This window comes from Onthophagus taurus, chromosome 6 (assembly GCF_036711975.1).
Source record: "Onthophagus taurus isolate NC chromosome 6, IU_Otau_3.0, whole genome shotgun sequence".
NCBI classification, from domain to species: domain Eukaryota; kingdom Metazoa; phylum Arthropoda; class Insecta; order Coleoptera; family Scarabaeidae; genus Onthophagus; species Onthophagus taurus.
In genome coordinates, this window is record NC_091971.1 from 13,510,255 (window position 1) to 13,524,724 (window position 14,470).

At 30.0% G+C, this 14,470-nt stretch overlaps 2 protein-coding genes and 1 non-coding gene across 3 annotated transcripts; 2 read left to right on the plus strand and 1 right to left on the minus strand.

Moving 5' to 3' along the window:
* Nucleotides 1-1,712: 1,712 nt before the first annotated feature.
* LOC111417538 (CWC25 spliceosome associated protein homolog) lies at nucleotides 1,713-3,031 on the plus strand. The gene is made up of 2 exons (XM_023049845.2): nucleotides 1,713-1,842; nucleotides 1,898-3,031. Exons 1-2 carry the CDS (start codon nucleotides 1,801-1,803, stop codon nucleotides 2,810-2,812), a joined length of 957 nt encoding a protein of 318 aa, XP_022905613.1. The 5' UTR covers nucleotides 1,713-1,800; the 3' UTR covers nucleotides 2,813-3,031.
* A 314-nt stretch (nucleotides 3,032-3,345) lies between these two features.
* LOC111417545 (ADP-ribosylation factor-like 5) lies at nucleotides 3,346-11,208 on the plus strand. Its single transcript, XM_023049853.2, has 4 exons — nucleotides 3,346-3,704; nucleotides 3,769-3,977; nucleotides 10,118-10,353; nucleotides 10,412-11,208. The coding sequence occupies exons 1-4, from the start codon at nucleotides 3,659-3,661 to the stop codon at nucleotides 10,458-10,460; spliced, it is 540 nt and encodes a 179-aa protein (XP_022905621.1). The 5' UTR covers nucleotides 3,346-3,658; the 3' UTR covers nucleotides 10,461-11,208.
* Nucleotides 11,209-14,235: 3,027 nt separating this feature from the next.
* Nucleotides 14,236-14,307, minus strand: TRNAE-UUC (transfer RNA glutamic acid (anticodon UUC)). The gene has a single exon. It is a non-coding gene; the product is annotated as a tRNA-Glu (tRNA).
* Between the last annotated feature and the right edge of the window lie 163 nt (nucleotides 14,308-14,470).

Sequence of the window (14,470 nt, forward strand, 5' to 3'; positions counted from 1 at the left end):
CATGATGTATTTGGGTTAAAAAATAAAAAAGTTAGGTTAGAAACTGTGAAATATCAAAATTAAATATAACGATTTTTTGATAAATATTGAAATGATCTTAATAAGAATCAAAAATGCTTTCATTTGATACCAAACACGATATGCTTGGGTTAAAAAATAAAGAAAGTTAGGTTAGAAACTATCAAATGTCAAAATTAAATATAACGATTTTTTGATAAATATTGAAATGATCTTAATAAGAATCAAACGTGCTTTCATTTGATACCAAATACGATGTGTTTGGTTTAAAAAATAAAAAAGTTAGGTTAGGAACTGTCAAATGTCAACATAAAATATAACGATTTTTTGATAAATATTGAAACGTACTTAATAAGAATCAAAAATGCTTTCATTTGATACCAAACACGATATATTTGGTTTAAAAAATAAAAAAAGTTAGGTTAGGAACTGTCAAATGTCAAAATTAAATATAACGTTTATGCGATAAATATTGAAATGATCTTAATAAGAATCAAAAATGCTTTCATTTGATACGAAGCAGACGCATTTGGGTTAAAAAATAAAAAAGTTAGGTTAGGAACTGTCAAATGTCAAATTTAAATATAACGTTTATGTGATAAATATTGAAATGATCTTAATAAGAATCAAAAATGCTTTCATTTGATACGAAGCCGACGTATTTGGTTTAAAAAATAAAAAGGTTAGGTTAGGAACTGTCAAATGTCAAAATTAAATATAACGTTTATGTGATAAATATTGAAATGATCTTAATAAGAATCAAAAATGCTTTCATTTGATACCAAACTTGATATGTTCACGGATAAAATAAAAAAGTTAGATTATAATCTGTCAAGTGTCAAATAACCGCCATTATTTTTGCAAAAAATTAACATATCTCGGTAACCGTTGGAGATAAATGGGTCGAGTTTGAGTTCATTTTAAAGGATTTTTAATTTTCTCTCCATTTATGTTAAAAAAAACATGTTTATAACCAAAAAAATTTTCTGAATTGATTTTTATTAAGACGCTGGTAGGTAGTAGGTAGTGCTAGTTAGCATAAAATATTACTATGTTGCATATTTTTATTGAACTAAACCCGAAATTTTGTAGTTCTAGGTCTAGTGTTAGTTCTAGTTTTAATTGTTATACAGCGCTAGATCAAGAACTAAAATCATTCGGGTTTAGCCGTCTTTAGAGACGTGCGGCTAAACCCAAATGATTCTAGTTCTATGTATAGTGTTAGTTTTATGTACAAAGCAACAGTGCTAGTGTAAAACTAGAACTGATACTAGACCCAGAACTAGAAAGTTTCGGGTTTAGCCTTTTTTGAATTGATAAGATGTTAATAAGATCGTTGAGCCTGACTGTTTGAAGAAATGAGTGAATCGGTCGTTTTTTCATGGTAACATGTTCTACACATATTAATGAAGTTGTTTTCCATTATTAAAACACTTAAATCTACGAAAATGTTTTAAAATTCATATTTTTAAGATAGCATAATATTTTGACGTTAAATGTGTCATGTTGACAATCATTGGTACCATGTTAAATTACAAGTACATCAAATTCGAAAATAATATTAATTTATAAAGGAATTTATAATTTATGATTACAATTTAATACAAATTGTAGTAAAATTGTAAATGATAAAATAAAATTAATAAATTAAAGTTAAAATTATAACCAACTTTAAAACTGAAAAAACCCGCTACAACATCATTTGACAGTTATGACAACATAACCTTAAAATTTTCTTAAACAAGGTAAAAGAATTCATTTTTACTTTTAATTTAATTAAAAATGTCGTATCAAAACGATGAAAAGCTCGATTGGATGTACAAGGTATGTTTTTAAATAAATATTAATGTATTAAATTGTTTATATAAAAATTTTTTAGAATGCAACTAGTTTGGTTGATCGGGAAGAGTATTTATTGGGTAGAAAAATTGATAAAACTCTTGAACAATTAAATGCGGAAGAAAAAGAAAAAGAATTAGGTATAACAGTCCCAAAAAATCACGTTGAACACGAATGTATTCCTCCATCAATAAGAGACTATAATAAAATATCGATCGGTGAACAACAAGTTGATTTAGCAACAAAATTACAAGAAGATCCTTTGGTAGCGATTCGAAAACGAGAGGAAGAAACACGTAAAGAATTCTTACAAAATCCAGTCCAATTAAAAAAGATGCAAATGATGTTGGATATGCAAATGAAAAAGAATAAAAAATCTAAGAAAAAGAAAAAAATCAAAAATTTAGATGAGAAAATATTAGAGTTATTAAAAAAGAATTCAAGTGATGAATTTGATGAAGATATTGATAAAATTTTATTAAAAAAATTACGTAAGCTTAGAAGTAAACTATCAGAAGAGGACTTAAAAGAAATCATGGAATACAAAAAACCGGTTGAAAGAAGAATAAAAGAAGAAAAAATTGATAGTGATGATGAACATCATAGAATAAAACGGCCCAAACAAAATGATAAACGCTTTCAGAGACCCAGATACGACGGTAATTCAACACAATTTAAGAGAAATAAACTATCTGAAGATGAAATGGAAAGGAAACGAAGGGAAATGATGGACAATGCTTCATGGAGAGACAAAGAAAGGGTTAAAAATGTTAAAAGATATCGAGACGAAGACAAAAAGGAGGCTAAACAACAAGATTATAACACGGAATTTTTACACCGAGAATTACTTAAATCCGCGAATAATTCCAGCGTTGAAAGTAGAATTAAAAGTAATATTAATAGTATACAAAGATCTAAAGGAGATATGGATAAACATTTTTCTAGGAGGAATTAATTAAAAACAATTTTGACATTTAATTAATATTGACAATCATTGTCACCAACATAAATTACGCGCTAAAAATTAAATAATTATTAATTATAATAAGTTTTAAAATATTATTTTTATTTAGGAGATTAAAAGAAATTTGAATATTTTTTAAATGTAATTAATTTGTTATTTCTTTGTAAACTTAAACAATAAAAAAAATTGTTTAAAATTTAAAATGTCAAATTGACGTTTGGGTAACCTTAAAATTTTGACATTTCACGCAATTCAATTAATTTATTTATTTTTGGTTTATTTAGTTTTTAATTAAATTAAAGAAATCGAAATTGATTTCCTGCAATTTAAATCATAAGCGTGTTAATTAAAACCGAATGAGTAACGTAGTTATTAGGAACGATTCCGTGAGAAATTTCCCGATAAAAAAGACCTTGCGTTAACTTAAATAAACGGTAAAAAAATTTTTTTTGCGAAATTATTAAGCGTATAATATTAACGTAGTAGAAAGTACGGGATTTGACGTCATTAAAGCAAATGACGTCACGATTGCGATTGCGGGACTGGCTGCTGGCTGGCCACTGAACTGAAAAGTGAATTGTCAGTACATCGTTACGAATTCTAGAATTTAGACCAGCTTTCACTCCCAGCAAATTGTTTTAATCCGATTTTTATTTAACTCTGAAAGTGTTGAAGTGTACAAAGTTGAAAAATGTCAAGAACTCGATAAATAACCTAAAAAAGTTTGTTTCCAAATGCGACGGATTCTCCAACAAATTATTATTGTATTTTTTAAAAATTAACGCTAATCAACAAAGTTAAAAGACGTCACGCGGTTTATTTCGTTTCACGTACAATATGGGATTACTTTTTGCGAAACTGTGGAGTCTTTTCGGAAACGAAGGTAATAATGATCATTTTTTGGGGTTGGGTTAACTTTGAGGTTATGTTATTTTGTTACTTTTCAGAGCACAAAATTGTTATTGTTGGGTTGGATAATGCGGGTAAAACGACGATTTTATATCAATTTTTAATGAATGAGGTCGTCCACACCAGTCCTACAATAGGATCAAATGTTGAAGAAGTAGTTTGGAGAAATATACATTTTATTATGTGGGATTTAGGGGGACAACAGTCTTTAAGAGCTGCTTGGAGCACTTATTATACTAATACAGAGGTAAAAAATGAGTCTATGATATAACAGACAAAATATTTTTAAATCATATTATTAATCTTATCTGTATAATACATCAGTATATTTAAATATAAATGTTAGTGCTCATAGATAGAATCCAACTCAAGTTATTCCATGTTCATAAATATACTAAGGCTATTCTCTGAATTGTCTATATGATACATAAATCAAGGTTGATAGTTCTAGTTTGAATTTTTATTTAGTGTTAGATTGTTGTATATTTTGATTAAACTAAAAGTGGAATTACAATGATGGATACCATAACATATGTCAGAATCAGATAACCAACCCATTCGAAATACCACAAGGATTGAAACATGTCATAAGAAAAATGTTGATCAATTCTTCAAACACCTACAAAGTCTTCTAGTCTCTGCAAATGCAGAGAAAACCACAGTTTTAACTCAAACATGCTTAGTTAGAACTCTGCAAAATCTAACCATCAGGGATACTAACCTGGAAAGAGTGAATGGTTTCACATATCTGGGGGTCAAACCATCAAAGGATGGTAGCAAGGAGCCAGAACTCCAAAGAAGGATCACACAGGCAAATAAAGCATATTTTACCCTTCTCCATATACAGGCTGGCCCATTAAAAACGAGCTGAAGGGCATAACTGCCAGGAAAAGATTTTATCAAAAAAATTTTTACTTTCCTAAGTCTCTCCTAAGTCATCTCCCAATTTTTTTCAAGTGGGAAGGGTGATCAAGCGATTCATCATTTTATAGGACTTCTTTTTATTGATACAACACAAAAAAAAAATAGTTAAAACTATTTATTTTCGAAATATCCGCCTTTAAGGGGCTACACCAGTGTGATTACTAAACAATTTAAAAAAATTCCAATCATATACCTGTTTGGAATTTTTTTTATTAAGTATTTCCTGGAATATTTTGAAACATTAAGAATGTATTTGTCTATTATCAAACCATATACAATAATTTTTTCATAGAAAAAGCGTAACATTTTAGCGACTTATGGCTATGTCCTGAAACACTCAACAAGTTCCTGCAGCAATAACAGTCCTAAAATGATTCAGTACCTAAAATGAAAAAAAAACAAATATCGATGTTAAACTAGAAGATATTTTCTGTATTAGGACCTAGGGTTTTAGAGAAATATTGAAATTTTACAAAATGGCGGAGTTTTGAAAAAAAACTTTTATTTTTCTCTAAAAAAATCGCCGTTTTTTCGATGTTAAATCGACAGTTTTCATCCAATCAAAAATATCCTAGGTCATGGCACAATAAAACATGTTTGTAATACTCTGTTAGTCGGAACTGCAGCAAATTTCGTTTTGAGAAAAACGCGTTTAAATTTTTATCTATTGATGAAATGATATTTACCATAAGAGGTGGCTCTTCGCTATTCCTGGTCCATATAATGGACCTTCCTCTGTTTCAAAGCTTTTTTTCGAGCAGTCCTACCCTCCTTTGATGCCGCTTGGTGACGTAAATTAGCTTGATAAATTCTGGCATCATCTTTATCGTTCGCATATTAATTTGCAATTGGACCAATAGTGATTTCCATCACTCGAAACATTTTCAAAATAGACTCGTGTAAACATTTTTGAAGAAAATAGTCTAGAATTTGATATTGTACTTTTAAACTGGTTTTTATTTTAGATAGAATTTAAGTCTAACTAGTTTCGTCCCTTGGCCATCTTCAGAGACTCTACAAATAGATTTATTTTACAAATAAGTTTCTTAATATTTCTTTTTCTTTTTTTAAAAAGATCACATATCGAAGTCGAAATCAGATTATTGGTTACTAATTTACAAAATTAAAGTTTAAAAACTTGTAAAATGATATTAAGGACGAAGTGTTACAAGTTTACAGGTTAAAATTTAAGAACGCTCTTTTTTTACCAAAATAAATATTAAGAAACTTGGGAAAAAATCAGAATGTGACTTAAAAATCGCCAAAAAACACGTTAAAAATAAAAAGAAAGTGTGGAAAAGTGACTAACACTAGATTAACTTCAGTTATAAAACTTCTATTGTATGATAACTAACTTCAGGTTTAAAATGTCAACCTCTATTTTGACATATTTGTAATTTTCATTAAAAATCCTTTAAAATGAGTACAAACACGATATATTTATCTTCAGTACTCATGAAGTTATGGTCAACTTCCGGTTAAGAATGTCAACGTCAATTTTGACATATTTGTAATCGTCGTGAAAAATACTTTAAAATGAGTCCAAACATGATACGTTTAATTCCAATATTACTCGAGATATAAGCAACTTCCGGTTTGAAATGACAATGTCATTTTGACATATTCTTAATTTTTATAAAATGTCTTAATATTTGTCACAAAACCAAAAATGTAATAAAAAAAATTTAGGTTGGTATTAATATTTAAAAATTAAATTGCTATCTTCATTGTTGCTAACTTCGGGTTTAACGTTTTTTTATTCAAACTTCTTTGTTTTTTGAGATAAGTGCGTCATGTTTGGACTCATTTTAAAGGTTTTTTAATAAAGAATACATCATAAAAGAACACCATGAAGTTGTCCATTTGTCTATTATATGAGAACTAACTTCAGATTTAAACTGTCAACCTCAATTTTAACATATTTGTAATCTTTATTAAAAATCCTTTAAAATAAGTACAAACACGACATACTTATTTTCAATATTAATGAAGTTATGGCCAACTTCCGGTTAGAAATGTCAACGTCAATTTTGACATAATGAAATCGTCTTGAAAAATGCTTTAAAATTGGGCTCATTTTAACATGTCATTTTGACATATTCTTAATCTTTATAAAATGTCTTAATATTTGTCACAAAAACAAAAATATAATAAAAAAAAATCAAAAATTAAGGTTGGTATTAATATTTAAAAATTGCTCATCGTTGCTAACTTCGAGTTTCATGTTTTTTATTCTAACTTTTTTGTTTTTTGAGATAAGTGCGTCATCTTTGGACTCATTTTAAAGGATTTTTAATGAAGATGACAAATATGTCAAAATTGACGTTGACGTTTCAAACCGGAAGTGATTGTACTTCCATTAATATTAAAGTTAAATATGTCGAGTTTAGACTCATTTTAAAGGATTTGTTATGAAGTTGACAAATATGTCAAAATTAAAAGTTGAAAGTTCGAACTTTTTTGGTTTTTTTGAGATAAATGCGTCAAGTTTGGACTCACTTTAAAGGTTACGAATATAATAATAAAATTAAAGTAGACATTGACAACTGAAAGTTTTTTCTCGACTAAACCCGAGTGTTTCTAGTTCCCGTTCTAGTTTTACTACAATAAAAATATACAACATAGTAATATCTTATGCTAACTAGCGTTACCTATCACTGCCATTAGAACTAACACCAGACCGAGAACTAGAAACATTCGGATTTAGTCCCACGTCTCTCAAGACGGCTAAACCCGAATGATTCTAGTTCTAGGTCTTGTGTTAGTTCTAGTGATAGTGCTAGTGTAAAACTAGAACTAACACTATACCTAGAACTAGAATATTTAGCCGTCTTCAGAGCCCAAAACATTCTAGTTCCAGGTCTAGTGTTAGTTCTAGTTTTAGTGCAATAAAAATATACAACATAGTGATATTTTATGCTAACTAGCGCTACCTACCGCTGCCGTTTGCAAAATGGATAAGATGAGAGATGTTAATCTATTTGTGGAGTCTCTGAAGATGGCCAAGGGCCGAAACTACTTAGACATAAACTTTTAATTTTATACAAACATCTAGAAAACGACACTGGCCCGAAATTGCGCTATTAAGCTAGGTGTCCACTTGCGAGAGAAGCTATTGAGAGCTATTTTTTCTGGTGGACACGCATCTGAGAGTAACTATCAGAGAGACCCCACCAACTTTCCGAGAGGAAACAGGTTGAAACTTGGAATTTTGTACCATTGGTAATATCTAGTCTTCTGACAACATAATTTGGTCTTCTGACTGTAAAATTAAGTCTTCTGCTAACAGTATTTGGTTTTTTAGTAGTCTTCAGTAAGAAGGATGTGCTTCATTTGCAATATCTAGTCTTTCACTAACAATACTTAGTCTTCTGCCAGCAATATCTAGTGTTCTACCAACAGTATTTCGTCTTCTGGTAGTAGTGTGAAGTCCTCTGTTAGCAGTATCTAGTCGCTTTCAGCAATTGAGGCGTTTAAGTTTATATTTTAAATTTTATCACGACAATAAACTTATAGTTTTGCATTTATAACTGCCATTAAAGCAATCGAGTTCACTTTTTTGTGACACAATTGACAGTAGATATCGAGAGTTACTCTCAGAAGTTTCTCTCAAGTGGACACTTAGCTTTAGGCAAAAATATGAACAAAATTGCATCAGTTTTGTGAGAATTGCATACGTAATTTGAGCCAAAGCAAGAAGACGGGGAGTGGAGATCGAGATAGAATCGCGAATTGTACGAAATGTTTAAAGAGATGCTTATATCTGTTTTCGTCAGAATATAAAGACTCCATTGGACTGGTCACGTGGTCCGAATGGAGCGAGAAGAAGATGGGGAAAGAAACTGAAGAAGGTCAAGGGTTGGAGCGGGCTATAGCACCATTTAAAGAAGAAAAGTGGAACTAACTCTAATGCTACTATTAGAGAGTCCCCACCAACTTTCGGAGAGTGAACAGGTTGAGATTTGTACTCAAGTGGACACGCACAATTTATCTGCCGTGAGAGTAACTGCCAAAAAACGAACATGGTTCGAATTTTGCTGTGAGAAGCTGCGAGTTTTCTCAATATAACGATGATGCCTAAAAGAAAATGGTCCCAAGAAGAAATATTTGAATTAATTGAAGTGTATGAAAAAAATTCAGTTCTTTGGAATACCAAATCTAAAGAACATAGAAATCGGTAAGCGAGGGATGCAATTTTAACAAGTATTGGACAGAAATTTAAACGGGATTTTGTATCATTGGTAATATCTAGTCTTCTGACAACATAATTTGGTCTTCTGACAGTAAAATTAAGTCTTCTGCTAGCAGTATTTGGTTTTTTAGTAGTAATGTGTAGTCTTCTGTAAGAAGGATGTGCTTTATTTGCAATATCTAGTCTTTCACTAGCAATACTTAGTCTTCTCCCAGCAATATCTACTCTTTTACCAACAGTATTTCGTCTTCTGGTAGTAGTGTGAAGTCTTCTGTAAGTAGAATCTGCTTCATTTGCAACATCTAGTCTTTCATTAGTAATCTAGCCTTCTGTCAGAAATATCTTAGGCAAAAATTTGACCAAAATTTATAGACTTGTATGGATGTTGGTGGTGCTAAGAAAATCTTAAGAAGAATATTTGGTCCTCCATGACAGGGAGTGGAGATCCAGATACAATCGCGAAATGTATAAAGATATGCTTATATCTGTTTTCGTCAGAATACAAAGACTCCGTTGGACTGGTCACGTGGTTCGAATGGAGCGAGAAGAATTCTCAGCATCAGGAACTGGAAGAGAGCGGCTATGGATAGAGATGGATGGGGAAGGAAACTGAAGGAGGTCAAGACTTGGAGCCGGCTATAGCACCATTACAAGAAGAAAAGTGGAACTAACTCTAATGCTAGTGTTAGTTCTAGTTTTAGTTGTCACCCTTAGGCCCACTTTTACCACTTCCTGATAAATTTATCCGATAGATAAATCCAGTTCTTAGCCAATGAGAGCGCTTAAAACCGCCGTAACCATGGCAACTATCCTCTAGATAGTTTATCAGGAGGATGGTAAAAGTGGGCCTTAGATTATTGTATATTTTTCGTTGAACTAACACTACATCTAGAACTAGACAGTTTCTAGTTAATAACGTACAATCCTTCCACGTATTAGTATATTGCAATACAAAATATCGCAAATTTATTCAAAAAAACGAAAATATTAACATATCTAAATAATCATTGCAGGTAATCACTCGTATAAACACATACGTGACTTGATTTTGATTCAAACGTTTAAAACGATAAATAAATTAACAATAAAAATGTTTTTTGAAAGTCTGTGGTTACTTTCAAGGATTTCCATTCTTTATTTACTCGTTTATTTCACAACAAATTGATAACATTTCGCGTGTGTTATTAAATCATTTCAAAATATTTATTTTTTAAGTTATTTCTTGTTGTATCATGTTTTGTTTTAATGTTATCGATTTTTTGTTGTTGTAGTTTGTTATTGTGGTGATAGATTCAACTGATAGAGAACGTTTGTCAGTGATAAGAGAGGAATTATTTAAAATGTTGTCGAATGAGGAACTTTCAAAAGCGGGAGTTTTAATTTACGCGAATAAACAAGACTTAAAAGGTTCAATGAACGCATCAGAAATATCGAGACAGTTGGATTTAACGTCGATTAAACAACAACAATGGCATATACAATCGTGTTGTGCATTAACGGGAGAAGGGTAAATAAAAATTACATAAAATAATTAAATTATTGGATTAAAATTTCTAATTTTATAGGTTATATCAAGGATTAGAATGGATAGTAAGCCGATTAAAGAAGAAATGACAAACCTAAACTAGTTAGTTAGCTTTTTTTTTAGTAGAAACATTTGTTTATATTAATTTTATTTCTTTTATTATTATTCTTATAAAAAAAAACCATCATCTACCATCATACTGTAATTAATAATTAATATTAATGACTGCAAAAAGAGTAACAAAAAAAAACCTTTGAAAAAAATGTATTATAAAACTAAGACGATTGATTAATTAATTAAAAGTAATTAAATCTTTCTCACATTGAGAATGAAAATTGAGAATTAATTTAAAATAATTCCGAAACAAAAACCTACATCCATTGTGTTTTTTGTGGTCGAATTTTAATCAAGATAACGTTTTTGTAAATAATAATAGAATAATATCTAAGCCAAAATCTACGTTTCAACGATAATTAATTAAATTAGATAATTATTATTAAAAAAGAATCAATTTAATTTCATTATTAAAATTTTTAGATAAATTTATTGTTATTTATGGAAATAAATTGGGATTGTGAAAAAGTGCAGCAAAAAATACATCGAAAAAAAAAGTGTTAATCCTTCGAAAGTTATCACCAATGTTTTAATGATTAGGAATAATTCGTATGATTGATTTTTAAAATATACCTCATTATTTACACTATCTTTTTTTAATTGAGATTGAGTACAATTTGGTTTTAATGTGTAATATTTATGAATGAAATGTGAACGTAATCTCCAAACGCAGACTGTACATAAAATACAAATTAATCAAATTAATAAAAGAATGAGGAATGATTTCATTGTTTAATTCAATCTTTATCCTATTTAATTATTATAAAATAATAATTATACAGGTGTCCCGTTCAGGGTATGGAGCGGCTGTATCTCGACAACGGTAAGGCCTAGAGACTTGGGAAAAAAATCTTTATAGTAGTGTTGGAACGGATATCCGGGAACTATTCCGCCATTTTTTAAAATCCGGCCTGAAGTATCTCTTTTAAGTGTTGGACATAATAATCAAGTTCAATCCCAATAGAACATTTTTCATTGAATACAACTTTATAGCGAATATTTTATTCTTTAAATATCGCCATTTATAAGACGATTGCCAAAATACCAAAGTTAGGTTGTTCAGCAGATTCCCTTACATATTTCAATAATTACATGAAAATTGCACATTTTTAGATAAAACACAATCCTGAGATAACAATAAATCTATTATACTTGCACTGTCACGGAATCTCTTCTTATATTACACATCTAGTGAATGAAGCATTGTCACCTCGTTTAAGTGCTTAATTTGTCATAAAAGTCAGTTATTATTACGCTCTTTTCATGACAAAGTTTAGTAATTTATTATTGTTAATATAACAACTATTTTACAAAATAAATTATGTCATTCACTACTACAATGTGTGTACCTTCAATCCTGTGTATTTACTTTTCTGTAATAATTTGGCAGAAAGTCATAAATGTGTTAGAAAGTAACTTCTATCGGCCTCTATGGGCCCATATAAAAATGGCCATTGCACGGTAACCTTAAGTATACCTTATTAAAGTATACTCTTTTTAATGCAAAAAGCCGTTTTGAGAAATAAATTTTTGAAATAATCGACAATTTTGCAATTTTCGCCGATTAAGTTTTAAAAATTCGTATAAAATCTATTTCTTAGAATATGAGTATGAAAATTTTCCAAAGTATTAATAAAAGTGCCCTCTTTCCAATTAACCAACCCGTTTTGAAAAATATCTTATAGTTTTTGAGAAAACAATATTTGAAGTTTTGAAAAAATTTTCGATATTGCAATTTTCATCGATAATATTCGAAATTCGCTATAAAATTAATTTCTTGAAGGATCCTTGTGGAAATATCACCAATTATTAATTAAACTATCCTCTTTTTAATGTAACAAGCCGTTTTGAAAAATCGCTTTTAGTTTTTGAGAAATAAATTTTTGAAATGATCGACAATTTTTTCGAATTTTGCAATTTTCACCGATTAAGTTTTAAAAATTTAAATAAAATCCACTTCTTGGAATATGAGTATGAAAATTTCCCAAAGTGTTAATAAGACTGTCTAAGTAAACCAACACGTTTTGAAAAATAACTTTTAGTTTTTGAGAAAACAATATATGAAGTTTTGATACAATTTTCGATGTTGCAATTTTCATCGATAATTTTCAAAATTCGCTATAAAATTAATTTCTTGAAAGATCCTTGTGGAAATATCACCAATTATTAATTAAAGTATCCTCTTTTTAATGCAACAAGCCATTTTGAAAAATCGCCTTTAGTTTTTGAGAAATAAATTTTTGAAATGATCGAAAATTTTTTCGAATTTTACAATTTTCACCGATTAAGTTTTAAAAATTCGTATAAAATCCATTTCTTGGAATATAAGTATGAAAATTTCCCAAAGTGTTAATAAAAGTGTCTTCTTTCCAATGAACCAAACCGTTTTGAAAAATAACTTTTAGTTTTTGAGAAAACAATATTTGAAGTTTTGATAAAATTTTCGATGATGCAATTTTCATCTTATCAGCTTTCTTATTAATTTCATTTTTATTCAAATATCGCAATAATAATAATATATTTTATTGTCGTAATAAACCATTACTACAAAACGTCATTGAATACATAAGAAATAAAATGAAATATCAATAATACAAATTACGCATTAAAATTGTGAGACTGAACTGTCGTGAGATATTCCTCGCACGAATAAAAAACGTTCTCCATCAAATATTCTTTTATTTTCCTCTTAAACCGTTGCCTAGACAGCGCAGTCAGCTGCGGTCGTAGTTCGTTGTAGAGTTTTGGACCCCAGTAATGCACATACTTTTGCGTTGATGCAATTCTGTGGTACGGTACTTGGTATTGGTGTTGTGTTCTTGTTAGATAGCTATGGGTATCACCATTGGAGGGAAGACTGTCTCTGTTATCATGAACATGCAGCAATACCGTAAGTATATATGTGCTTGGTAAGGTAAGTATATTCTCATATTTAAAGTTGTTCTTACAACTTTCGTCTGTTCGCTACCCAGAAATTTTACAGTTGCAGATTCCCTCCCACGTCGAGTGGTCTCCAACACTATATGTTCTGTTTTTTCATTGTTTAGTTTTAGCAGATTATTACTGAACCATTCTTGAGTGGACAATATAGCTTCTTGTGATTTAGCCATCAAGTTATCCTTTGTAGTGTTCTTTAATACGATGGATGTATCATCAACACATAAATATGTCTCTTCAATAATGTTGCAAGGCAGATCATAATAAACAGGAGAGGTCCACCTGAGGAACACCATGTTTGATTTTACACTAGACGATCTATTACCATTATATATCCATCAAATAAGATCTTATTAAATTTAGTTGTAGACCTCTAATTCCATAAAACTGAAGTTTACTCAGGAGAATGGAGTGGCTGATGGTATCGAATTCCTTGCTGTCTATCTGAACCACATTTTGCTCATCGTGCGCTTTCGTTATAAAGGCAATTACTTCAGAAACAGCCGTCATTACCGATCTGCCTGATTGGTACCCGTGCTGACTGGTCGCAAAATATTTATTGGTTTTAAAGTATTCCACCAACCTTCTTGCTATTAATCTTTCAAATATCTTGGAGATAACGGGCAATATTGATATAGGTCTATGATTGTTATAGTCCTTTTTATGTAATGGCAGGACTCTCGCTGTCTTGAAGTCTGAAGGAAAAATTCTATCGCTGACACATTTATTGAATATTAAGATTATTTTTAGAATATTAGGTAAGGTTATCTTGAGTTTTACTGGACTAAAAAAATTAATCAACAAAAAAAAAATTTCCGATACCGGGAATCGAACCCGAGCCTCCTGGGTGAAAGCCAGGTATCCTAGCCACTAGACCATATCGGACTTGTATTAGTAATACCAATCGTCGAAAGTGACAGCAAAGTCCCAATAATATACCAATCTAATCCAATTTTTTATAATATTAAAGAAACAAGTAATCTAATGAAACTATATTGCACTATATATTTTTTGTTGCTAAAATACAAAAAGATAATGTAATCAATAA

Bases quoted from the DNA above. Each gene is read 5' to 3' on its own strand.
- LOC111417538 (XM_023049845.2), top strand. From the start codon at position 1,801: ATGTCGTATCAAAACGATGAAAAGCTCGATTGGATGTACAAG. The intron at 1,843-1,897 runs GTATGTTTTTAA...AAAATTTTTTAG, and splicing joins AGCTCGATTGGATGTACAAG to AATGCAACTAGTTTGGTTGA.
- LOC111417545 (XM_023049853.2), top strand. From the start codon at position 3,659: ATGGGATTACTTTTTGCGAAACTGTGGAGTCTTTTCGGAAACGAAG. The intron at 3,705-3,768 runs GTAATAATGATC...GTTACTTTTCAG, and splicing joins GAGTCTTTTCGGAAACGAAG to AGCACAAAATTGTTATTGTT. The intron at 3,978-10,117 runs GTAAAAAATGAG...TTGTTGTTGTAG, and splicing joins CTTATTATACTAATACAGAG to TTTGTTATTGTGGTGATAGA.